The sequence below is a fragment of the Chaetodon trifascialis genome, chromosome 2 (assembly GCF_039877785.1).
Source record: "Chaetodon trifascialis isolate fChaTrf1 chromosome 2, fChaTrf1.hap1, whole genome shotgun sequence".
NCBI classification, from domain to species: domain Eukaryota; kingdom Metazoa; phylum Chordata; class Actinopteri; order Chaetodontiformes; family Chaetodontidae; genus Chaetodon; species Chaetodon trifascialis.
The window spans coordinates 1,796,300-1,808,261 of NC_092057.1; the positions used below are offsets into that span (position 1 = coordinate 1,796,300).

Genomic DNA, 11,962 nt, shown 5'->3' on the forward strand with positions numbered 1-11,962 from the left:
GTTTCTGCAGAGGTCAATGGACACACGTTAGACGCAACACGATCAGGAGTCACTCCTGTTACAGCTCTGAACGGTTCGCCCTCTGCGAGAGTCAACGGTGCACAGCTGCAGCGCACCACCACGAAGGCTAAACTATCGGAGGAGGCGCTCAGAGAGACATTTGCACACTTTGGCGCGGTGGAGAGAGTCGTCCTTCCTGCCAAGCCTGGAAAACGTGCAAAACACGCGCACATAAGTGAGTGAAAAGCCGTATTGTTCCTCATCGCTTGCTGTACTGTTTGTGTGCGAGTTCATGCAAACTTTCTGTGTCTCTGCTGGACAGAGTTTGAGCGTTCAGAGGACAAACATTCAGCCCTCAGCTCCTCCGAGGACCTCCAGAAGGACAACTACCTCATCTGTCCATCCCTAACTCCATCCCACTTACCTTCATGGGTTCCCATGACAACGCCAACCACCGCCGTGGATCCTGACAGTGAGGCGGCAGACGAGGGGAGGGGCCACATAAACAGCAGTCCACAGGTAAAGACGAGGGTGTGTTGACTCACCCACTCCTAAAGCCTCTGTGCAGCTGTCAGTCCCAGCGGAGGCGGGCTCGTGGGTGTTGCTCTCAGCCAATCCCTGACTTTCTGTCAGCCGGAGTCTTTTTGCTTTGTCAGCGCGTCAGCAGGCTGCACGTTGGCATGAAATAAGCAATGATAGAACTGAGTCAGCTCGCTGTGTTAGCTCAAAGTTTAAAGCACAGCTGAGCCTGATGGAGTCTGACCATGCCTACGCAGAGGCGGACAAATTAATTTTCATCCATCCAGGAATTTTCTTGGTGTCAGCACACGAGGCTACAAGTGTAACCTGTGTGTGAAAACCCAAGGCGGCAGCTGTTTGCTTTTTTTTCCTAGGATGGCAAAGGAAATCCCACCCTGCTCTGCCTTTGAATGAGTACTTGTTGCCTTCATCGGATGGGTTAGGTAGGTTCAGGCATGAGGAGTGATGAGTGGTTAGGATAAGCCAATCGGAGGCAGAGTAGGGCGGGTCATTCCTTCGTCATCCTTAGAAAGAAATTGCGTTAAGTTCAAGGACTGCTCCGACTTTCAGCTGGCAGTTTCAGTCCGTTCTCTCAAGATCTTTTCTAGACTGAACTCACAGTGAAATCGGAGCCTTTTGGATTCAGGCGGGCTTCATGACATCTTGACATGTCGGCTTCCTCAGTGTCAGCGAGCAGCCTCAACTGTTCCCTGCACACACAGCAAAGTGTGTACGTTCAGTTTTATGTGAGCATGGTTTAATATGTCTTGCTGTATATGCTGCACACGCGTGTGCATTCAGGAATGGAAACCTAGTTTCACTACATGTTGACTTTTGACTGATCTGTGCAGGACCAGGAAATGGATCTGATGTTGAGGAAGTTGGACCGCCGCCTGCAGAAGCTCTTCAGATCTCTCCCAGAATGCACTCTGTCAGTGGTTGTTCTGCTCGGACACAGCAGGTGAGGCTTCTGGTCGAGTCTGGAAAACTCTGCCTCAGAGTGAAATATGTCTAAGCTTTCTCTTCTCTGCTCTTCCTCAGTGCTCACCAGCACATTCCTGGTCTGTGCCTTATGGAGGTCAAGCAAGGTTCCTGAAGCAGAGGGTGACCTGGTCCTCTGAGGGAGTGAAGAAACAAAGATAAATCAGATAATTAAAAAAATCGAGTGCCTCAGACTCGTGTTTTTTTACTGAAAGAGCTCTCAGCTGTATGTCTGCACGACACTTTTCTATTCAGTAAACGTATAAACGACTCTGATCCCAGAAGAGTTGGGACGCTGTTAAAGCATAAATAAAATCCTCCTAATCCTCTTTGACAGATACTCAACTGAAAACAGCACAAAGACATTATTTTAATGTTTCACCTCATCAGCTTCATTGACGAAGCTGACGAGAGTCTGACAACAGAAAAGACAAAACACTGAGATACTAAGAAACATTCTTTAATTTTTTTCCCTTTTCAAGGAAATATTTTAAGGATTTTTAAAACTTTATCTTATACAAAAATGCATACGTCATCTTAACGTTTACACCTTTCGCATGTGAACATACTGACATTGTTGCAGGTCGAAACGATTACAAAACATTAAACACAAAACCGGTAAAGAAAAACAATTCTGTACAAAACACATAAGCACCTCTCATGAAGGGTCAAAATGCCACCGATAACAAACATCACGTGATCGTTGATAAGCTTATACATGTTTAATAAAAGTGGGGACGCTGAAAGAAGTTTGTTTTTTTTGTTATTTTTAAAATGGGGAAAAATGCATTAAAATGTAAACCAAGACATCGTGAGCTACAGGAGCCGTCAGGTGTTTTATTTTCACGGGGTACAAAGACTGGAGAAAATCTACATCTCCCTCACATGCACAAACTCACACAACACACACACTCGCGAAACGTAAGACTGATTCGAGGTGACGTCATTAAAACTGATGACTGAGTTCGAAGTGATGGCTGCGGTGGCAGATTCCAGTCTGAACACAGAGGAAATGAAAACTTCAGGAGCTTGGATTTTAAAATGCCAGTGATGTGTGTGTGTGCGTGTGTGTGCGCGTGTGTGTGCGCGTGTGTGTGTTTACTCAGAAGAGTTGCCTGCTCTTCTGGTGCGAGATCAAAATATGGCAGCTGTCGTTATGGCTTGTGTTCTCTCTTTCAATAGTCCAGTCAAGCGGCTTGGCCGGTGGCTCTGGACGCGGTGTCCACAGCGGTCGAGTGAACGGATGAATGCGGGGCGTGCTCCACTCCCAGTGATGGACAGCCTTACAGGAGAGCGCCCCAAGTGCTTACGAAGAGCCTCCGAGCAGGAGCTCAGTGTGGGACAGCGGCCTCTCCACTCCGCGCCTCGCCTCGCTACCAGACCTCTGGGACCTCAAACAGTGATGTTGTAGATTCAGCACCTGAAGGGGGAGGAGGGACACGCGTTTAAGCATTTGGCTTTCTGCTCAGTCTTCATCGTCATCGGCCCAGCTCTGTTTTAGCCTGTCTGCTGTTAGCGTGGCTAAAAAAGAAAGAAAAGGAACAATACTATTCACGACTTTAATGACTCTTTTCATGCTTTGGGTGATGAATACTGAGAACACGACACTTAACACAAGCTTTGCCTGAGCCCTGTTGATTTAGCCTGTATTTATGCAGATTTTGTTCATCTACACGTTGCGCTGCAGTCTCTGCTGGCCTTTCCTGTTTGCACTGTAACCATGGATGCACAGATAATACTAAAGGTCACTGGATTTCCTTAGCCGCTGAAGAAAATATCTAAGTGATGATCGTGAGGTAACGGCCTGACCTGTGTCAGGCAGACTCAAAGGTTTAATAAGTCCTCACGCTGACTAACACACCTTCAGACTTCTTTTTCTTGTTCTTTTGACCTTTCCTCGTCGTGGCTTGTTGCCAGGTGACCGTGCCCTCAGCATCATTAGTGGAATCGGTTCCCTCAGGACTCTTCTCATCCTCCTCCTCCTCCTCCTCCTCCTCATCCTCCTCATCATCATCATCAGGGACCAGACTCAACCCCGCTGAATCTGATAAATCTCTGCAGGGCACAGAAACCATTCAGTTGCTTAACTCACAGCAAACTGGATCTCAGTGACAGGATCAATGTTTGGACCATTCTACTCACGCTGTCTTTAACCATCCTTCTGAGGTCTTGCTCTCTACAGCGTCTGTGTTTGCCCGTCCACTTATGTCTGGGAAACAATGACAAGCAGTGCATGAGAGCCAAACTGGACTTCCTTATACTTCCTATATCTATATATATATATATATATATATATATATATATATATATATATATATATATATATATATATATATATATATAGATATATAGATAGATAGATAGATAGATAGATAGATAGATATAGATAGATATAGATATAGATATAGATATAGATATAGATATAGATATATAGATATAGATATAGATATAGATATAGATATAGATATATAGATATAGATATATATATAGATATATCTATATATATAAAAATCTAAGAGAAATCTAAAATCTGATGTGAAACAAATTACCCAGACGTCCTTGATTTAATCTCATTGGTTGTCATGATTGTTCACATTATGAGCTACTGGGCAGCAAAAATCACAATCACGATTACTGCCGTCAATACTGCGATCACGATCGCTCTGGAAACAGCCACAGCAGGCTGAACTAAACACGCCCTGCAGCCTGGCTGAGACTGAGTTTGGGCTTTCAGAGCGCTGTGCTGTAAAGGAAAGGGCTGCGCTGGATTTATGATCCAGATAAAACGAGAGTCTCATTGTGAAACAGAACAGCACAAAAATCACTTATCTCGCTTGCCTTGTTTTCAGAATCACTGGAAGTCACAACCGTAATTGAAAATACAGTTTCATTACTTGCCGGCCCTCCCGCCTGCGCTCCCCCTCAGGGAATGTCTACCCAGTACTTTTCTAGGGAAAACCTGCTGCATGTTCCCGCCCTGCAGTGGGAAAATCCAGATGTGTTCACACACCATCAGTTTTCATCTTCTTGCTGCCTGTGCTATCCAGGTATGAGTAGTGACTCCAGCCGTCTGTAATTGGAGCCTCTCCGGTCCCCTGCTCTCCCTGAACGGGACTGATGCTGCGTTTCCTCAAACCCCTAAAAAACAGAAACAGACCATGCATAAAGAGAAACTGTGCACATCTGCAGAAAAGGCTAAGTGTTATGTGAGCAGGTGTGTCAGCACAGGTGTACCTGGGGTATCCAAAACCAGCAGAGGTAGTGGAGGAGGTGTAGTGAGATTTCACCCAACCGTCCTCTCCCCAAGTCCTGGCCGTCTGCCCCGTCTTCTCCTTGTCCTGCTGCTTACTCTGGACGTACTCTGCGTACGTCTGGATCCTGTAACTTTCTGCATAGCGGCTGGTGTTCATAGCTGCGTGATGAGAGGAACACGTCAGACTGCATCAACACTGTGTGCAGTGACAGAATCCAGGCTGTGTGTGTGTGCGTGTGTGTGTGTGTGTGTGTGTGTTCAGCTGCTGGGTCAGACTCACCTATCTGTACCTGGTCTGTCTGACTTAAGGACACAAACGCTGACGTGTCATCTATCCATGAAACCTGGATGTTTCCTGAGTGGATAAAGGAAGGAGAGAGTGAGCGATAAACAACGGATCAAACTGCTGAGTCATCAGGTAAAACCACGTCTTACCAAAGGCACTGAACAGCTGGTAGAGGTCACTCGTCTTCCATTCCTTTGGGAAGGTGACATACAGGACGTGGTCTCTTTTAGGTTGCACTGTAAGAAGAAGAGAAGAACAGCAACAGGTCAGGAGGAGAAGTGGTGTCAATTTTATTTCATATTAACACTGAATCTGAAGAAAATCCAAAGCTGAAGCTAACAAGTGCTTGGAGACAAAGCACCTGGCAGGCTACGATGCAGCTAAGCTGATGACATAACAGCTGTGACTTTCAGGTGTTTTTCTGGTCCCCGGTGGTTCAAACTCACTAACTGCAGCTTTAAAATGTGCCCGGTGGCGTTTCCTTGTAAACATTTGCTAAGCAGATTTTTTAAATAGTTTCAATCGCACAGTTTACAACCATAGGCTGTATATGAATCAGTGGATGTAGCCTCCGGGGCTGAAAAGTGAAGCCAATGCAGAAGTGCATTAAATCTGCATTTCTTTCTAATGGTCAGCAGGGGGCGACTCCACTGGCTGCAAGGAGAAGGCTGATTGGATGTAAGCTTATGAGAGAGTAACCCTACAACACACCTGGGTTTATCACCCCAGTGATGAGTATGTTATCAGTTGCTCGTTGCAAGTCTTCTCCGATGCAGCATGATGTTCGTTTTCTAAATTATGGTCCTATTTAGAGTAAAATAGACGATAAAGCAGGGGATGCTTCAGGGTGTGGCTGCGTGGTGACTGACAAGGTATGACGACCTGTCAATCAGCAGCAACGAGCATCGACCCCTCACTCCACCTTCTTGCCCAAATATGGTCACTTCTGGCTCCCAATGACAGACTGTGACAGCGTCAGGGAGGCTACGTCCACCTCTCTTATTTTGTTTACATCCATGTTTTCTGGATTGCACGAGTGCATTGCAACATTTCTTTGCCAATTACTGCCGCTGACTGTTGCTCAGCAGAGTGTAGCGGCAGGATTATAGAAGTCCACAGGGCACGTTTGAGCACAGCAACACGTTTTCCAAGCATGCAGTCAATGCAACAGTCCTGACATACAGCACACCCCCGCATGCTCTTACTCACAATCTGGTCCTGTGATGTTGAGGTAGGGAATATCGATTATCCTCATCAGGAAAAGCCTTGAGAACAGAAAGGAGAACAAGCATTTGTTTACAAGACTTAAGCAGTTAATGAAAGAGGGCAGCAAACACGGCGCATTTAAACGAGTCTCTTACTTGTTGAAGAAAGGCTCAATGAGTTTGGAGCGAGCCGAGATGTACGCTTTGGGTGGAGTCAAGAAGGAGCCTGTAAAGGACGTCAAGCACGACCGAGTTAAGGAACATGCATTTAGACATTTTTCTTATTTGTACACAGGATCAGTGTGATTGTGTGTTCTACCCAGGTAGTTGGCCATCGAGATGAAGCAGAGGCCAGTGATGTAGGCGTCGTACCCGGCCTCGTGGAGCTGCTCTTGGGCTGTGTCATAACTGTGGAACCCCTCTGCCGTCTCTGACAGGAACAAAGAAGAAAAGCGTCAGCAGGATTTTCTTCAGCTGAGAGATTCAGGCAAGCGTTTGTGTGTTTACTCACCAACTTGTGGTGACTTGAAGGGGCTCTCCTTCAGCTGCTTCTCCAGCTCTGCCAGAGAGGTGTTTGTGATCAGCTCCTGAAACACAACATTTCAACTTCAAGCAGGAAGACCAACTCCGTATTTCAACCATAACAGTGTTCAGTGCAGTTTCCAAAAATATCCAATGACAGATTACAATGTGGAACCACTGGCATTCGAGCACTGAAGGAGACCATTTACCTTAAAAGGCTGAGTGGACGCCATCAACTTTGTGTCCAGAAGTCTGCAAGAGTTTAGAAGACCAGTAATGCATCGGATGTTAAAGAGCAGAGAAAAGCATCTGTTGTGAATAAGAGGAGGAGGAGGAGGAGAGGAAGATTACCTTGGGAAAACACACATCGTGACCTCTTTAAAGTCTTGAAGATCCTGGAAAGATGAGCATAAATAATTCATTAATCATGTTAGCGAGCTCTAAACTGCCATTTGGTGCAAAAAGGCTCAGTTTTAAAACAGAGTTCGTACCTCTGGCAGAGGGCAGTAGAACTGGTGGATGGTGTGCATCACATCCAACAGCATGTTGTGGCCAACAACCAGTTTACCCTGTGTGTCAGGGGAAAGGGGTTCAGGGTTAAAGCCAGACTATCCAAAGGTTTAGAAGACGATTTGCGGCTGATGTGAAAAGAAGCTGAGGTGGACTCACAGATTTAGAGATGGCGTGGATGACCCTGGAGAAGCCAACAGCATCATTGAGCTCCTCCTGCTCTCTCTCCAGTTTCTGCTGCTCCCTCCTCTTCCTCTCCTCTTCATCTACTTTGCTGACCTGGATGACTCGCTCCTTCTGCAAACACACAGAACTTGCATCAATATTTTATATAATTCCACAACAAAAGGGCAAAAATGGCTGAAATGAAACACGTTCTTACCTTTTCTGTTTCGATGGTTTCCACGTGAAGCCCCTTAGGAAACCTGCCAAGAAAGACAAATCTTAAACTTCTACAAACCAACACAGAAACAATAATAACAGCAAAAGAGCTGCCTGATACTCACTTCCAGTTCAGTGTTTGGTATACCAGCTTTCTCTGAAACCTGGAGATGAAACAGAAACATAAGAGGAGATTAAGAAAAGGCAGAGTGCAGATGATACAAGTGCAGTGTAGGTGTGGTGTGTTGAGATGGGCTGGATTACCCAGTGCATGGCTCCAAGTCCAAAGTCTTCTCTGAATTACTGAACAGGGCCTCGACCTTCCCTCTGTGGGGAAAACACAGAGTCAAAACACAAAATGAGCAGACGCCAGCGTAATCATGAAGAAGTCGCCTTCCTGCTCTTGGAATAACAGGATGTTCTCTCTGAGAAGGTGATGGTCACGCTCAGGTGACTCCTGGTGATTCCTAAGATCAGCCTCAGGTGTCTCATATTAGTCAGAAATGCACAATATAGATTTTTTTTCAGCCAATACAATAACCGATAATTTCACATTTACCATTTTAAATCTGTAGTTTATGCACACCCGAGTGTTAAGTCAATAGAAGCAGTTTGGCTTCATATTATTGGCTCCATTTATCAGCTATGATTTATTTATTGGACTAATAAGTAATAATTTAAATTGATATATTAGCATGACAGAACTAAGCTGCTATCACCATGCATAACTTCTCAGTCCTCCTTACACCCCCGTCAGTACCAGCAGCTTCGTAACATCACGGTCTGAAACAAGAGCCACATTTCTGTCCTCGGTGCATGTTTTACCCCCACCTGGAACCTGTCAAAAGACGCTCCATGTGTACTGCAACACTTACACGACCCTGTTGATGAAGTCTTTATGCTCCTCAGGTACGTGTACGGGGCCTTTGGAGGAGGATGGGGAGACAAAGGACGGGGTTCCCACACCGTTAGCATGCTGATTTCTCCTCTCCTCTGACTGCTCCCTCAGCTGGGCTTCCTCCTCTTGATTTAGGTATGGGATTCCTTTGAAAAACCAGACGCATTCATGGAGCTTTTGTGCAGTGAAATAAGGGTGAACCAGAACAATTAGAGCCTGTGCAGGCTCAGCGAAGCTGGCAGAGATTTTATGTGTATTCATATTTTTGGAGGGTTGAATGTAAGCAGCATCATAACCCTGCACCTACTGCACAGGCATCGCAGCATTAAATATAAAGACTTACAGCCGGACCGTAAAAGTCAGCTGAGCCAGTAGGAAAACTGAATGGCCATTTTGTTTAAAAATATATGCATGTCCGATGTTGGCAGCCATTCAAAGCGCTGGAACCAGGCTAACGAAGGACCACTGTCACAAGTCTGAATGAAGAGCACGTGGCCCGAGGCCAGCTGTTCCAAAGCCAACGCTGAGGCTGGATGTTCAGAAGGTTTAAATGCAGGTGCCAAGATGGAGGTTTCTGCACTACATTTACATCTTTCTTTCTGTACCAACACATTTTTCTACAAGGACCCTGTTTATCTAACAAAAATAGGAGATAAATACACAAACAGCTGACTGACTAAACTCGATGTCCATGTGCAAAAGATTGATATGTGGTGACATAAACTCAAACCAGCAGGTAGTTAAATGTGAGACTCACCATCACAGAACACCTTGTTGAAGTCAAAACCCTGACTGGCCAGGAAGTCAATACTGGAACTCTGCAATGACAAAAAACCATCCTCCACTTTCTCAGCTTTCAAACACAAAGCTAACAGATGCATCATCTTGTTCAGATACAGCCATTTTTAAACCACCAAACTCATCATTTATCTCAGTTCACACGGAGGCAACCCAATGGCCCTGAGGAGCAACAACGACTTACCTGACAGATGAACTTTATGTCAGGGGACGTCCTGTTGAACGGTTTCGGGAAGATATAAAAATTAAAAGGCTTTATGATGTGCCTGCAGAGAAGAATGCGGGAAACAGAACAATAAAATTAGTGAGATCATTGCAGTCGCTGAGAGTTTATCACATTAACCTGCAAGTCAGTCACACAAAAGCAGGAATACTTCTGCTATTAGTAGTTAGCTGACATGTCTTTGCAGAAAACCCAATGATTGCATTGCAGGAAATCCAAGTGAAATGTTGCTTTGTTGGGCCATTTTTTATTGAAACTAAAGTAGATGATAAAACTGTGTTTCACAAGATATGACCTGCCTGGATCAACCTGCTCAGACACTCTGGGGCAAAAATCAGGAAGTGTTATCTCTACAGTTTGTCTGTGACCGAATCGCACCTGGCCCTGGTTGGTTGTGTAGTAATTTGTTTAACATGTAATTTAGAAACATGCCCCACAAATGCCCATGGATGGATGGATGGAGGATAGATTTTGGGTCTTTGTTCGAGACAGGACCACCTCATCACATCAGCTGATACTCTGCACCAGTGCTGCACATTGCATTAAATCTAAAGCACACATGAGGTGGCACGCAGCAAGCCTGAAAGCTTCGGGGGTCTTTTCTCATTTGTCCAAATATCGATGTCAGATCTAAGATGATGTATTTGACAGGAAGTATTCACTCACTTTGACTTTGCCTGGTCGTACTTGAATGTGCATAAACCAAACTGGAACAGCAGGAAGTCCATGGAGTGCTGGTGGACAGACAGAAACAGAGAATTGGACGTGTGTGAGACATGGAGGGGAAGCAGGTTGCATCAGAGGTGTGCAGTAACTCATCCAATCTGCAGACCTTCTTCAGCTTCGTGTAGCGCTCCTCCGGTGTGTCCAGCCCGTTGGTCAGCGCGCTGACGTTCGGACCGTCGCTTATCCCTAAAAAGACACAACACATGTCAAAGCGGACATCCACAGCTTTCGCTATCATACTCTCACTTTCTGCTAACACTCTTGGACGGGTACCTGAAAATTCTCCATCGATGGCAAGGAAGTCAGCCTCCTCTATCGCGCCGTACACCGCGTTTAAACACTCTTTGAAATCTGGAAAAAGGACAGCGCGTGAGGAAACAGCGCTCGCCAGAGGAGGAACACACAGCTAACCCCGCAGCCACATATCAAGCTAGCTAGGCAGCTAGCTAGCCGCACGAACACAGGAATGAAAGCCTTTTGCATTTTAAATATAGATATTCCAGCTCACCACAGCTTTGTGCATCACCATGGTGTGTAAAGCGGGTTAAAAAATTCAGTGAGCCAAATCTGGCTGGCTACTTACTTCGGCGTGTCACCTCCATCCCCGCACAATGACTGCACCCGGCTGACAGCTAACGTTAGCTAGCCTACGTCAACTGGCTTTTAACCGTTTTACAAACACTTCCGGGGCCGCTGCCTCGAGACAAAGTAGCGCCGCCGAGCTTCGGAGTTTTTGTTGTATTTGTTGTATCTGAGAGAGACTCCATTGAAGACTTAAAATGAAATCCCTTATATTGAATATCAGTATTATTTCTCCATGTTTTGTTTTTCTGCCGCAGATTTAATTGTGCTTTCCTGTTTCTTCTTGATAGTTTGATTGAAATTTAAGTTGCTACGAATATATATATATAAATAAACCTTTAACTAAGAGACATATTTGAGGACTAATTCATGTCAATTATCTAAAGATCATAAAAATCACAAAGTTATGGATAATTTACAACTTTGTAGTTGCGTCAGTACAACAGGAAGTATTGGCCCACACAAAAATGAAAGGCGACCATAAATCACTTAGATTTTTAAGTTGTTGTTATTGTTTATTAGTTATGTATTTGTAGTGATTTTGTTTCCTATCTATCTATCTATCTATCTATCTATCTATCTATCTATCTATCTATCTATCTATCTATCTATCTATCTATCTATCTATCTATCTATCTATCTATCTATCTATCTAGTTCTAATTAAGTTGCCAGTCCAGTTGCAATGTGACCTCATGCAGGGCTGTTACATTCTTCAGGTTCAGAAGGGCCTGCAGCTATCAAATACGAGATAAAGGCACAGACACAAGCACCAGATGTTGAACAAAACCCATCACAGTCTGTCACAATATAGTACAGCTGGAGATATCCATAAAAATGTGCCTTGCATGTGAGCAGGATTTGCTGCTTTCACTGTGGATCACGGTCTGACCTCCTACATTCACGAGTTTAAGGTGTGATTTCAGGTCGTGTCTGTGAAGTCAGGTTGGTGATACACCTGGCTGCCGCAGAGAGACAGAACAGTTCCTGCAATTATTATCTGCACTTTCTATTCCAAGACGAATATAAAAGTCTTTTTCAAAAGGGAATGTCTTCGCCATGAAAGCAGGGTGAGGTAT

At 44.9% G+C, this 11,962-nt stretch overlaps 2 protein-coding genes across 2 annotated transcripts in view; one reads left to right on the plus strand and one right to left on the minus strand.

Annotated features, from left to right (window-relative positions):
- Nucleotides 1–1,680, plus strand: part of LOC139345073 (RNA exonuclease 5-like) — an 8,301-nt gene extending 6,621 nt beyond the window's left edge. The window contains 4 exon segments of the mRNA XM_070983538.1: nt 1–235; nt 323–519; nt 1,371–1,480; nt 1,561–1,680. The exon segment at nt 1–235 is cut by the window's left edge and continues 129 nt beyond it. Of these exon segments, the coding sequence (XP_070839639.1) occupies nt 1–235; nt 323–519; nt 1,371–1,480; nt 1,561–1,615 (597 nt within the window). The 3' untranslated portion in view covers nt 1,616–1,680.
- Nucleotides 1,681–1,942: 262 nt separating this feature from the next.
- Nucleotides 1,943–10,967, minus strand: parn (poly(A)-specific ribonuclease (deadenylation nuclease)). Its single transcript, XM_070983528.1, has 25 exons — nt 10,886–10,967; nt 10,576–10,653; nt 10,409–10,488; nt 10,243–10,310; nt 9,538–9,619; nt 9,313–9,373; nt 8,533–8,701; nt 7,922–7,984; nt 7,783–7,821; nt 7,659–7,701; nt 7,436–7,573; nt 7,258–7,335; nt 7,118–7,161; nt 6,976–7,018; nt 6,756–6,831; nt 6,564–6,674; nt 6,401–6,470; nt 6,249–6,304; nt 5,189–5,275; nt 5,034–5,108; nt 4,735–4,912; nt 4,511–4,638; nt 3,643–3,709; nt 3,362–3,555; nt 1,943–2,920 (listed from the first exon to the last, which is right to left on the minus strand). The coding sequence occupies exons 1-25, from the start codon at nt 10,902–10,904 to the stop codon at nt 2,874–2,876; spliced, it is 2,094 nt and encodes a 697-aa protein (XP_070839629.1). The 5' UTR covers nt 10,905–10,967; the 3' UTR covers nt 1,943–2,873.
- Nucleotides 10,968–11,962: the final 995 nt, after the last annotated feature.

What these genes read in the sequence shown, in the direction of transcription:
- parn (XM_070983528.1), bottom strand. An exon ending in ACATAAAGTTCATCTGTCAG is followed by an intron (nt 9,374 to 9,537) that starts GTAAGTCGTTGT and finishes TTGTCATTGCAG; the next exon opens with AGTTCCAGTATTGACTTCCT. An exon ending in TACCAAACACTGAACTGGAA is followed by an intron (nt 7,702 to 7,782) that starts GTGAGTATCAGG and finishes CTTTCTTGGCAG; the next exon opens with GTTTCCTAAGGGGCTTCACG.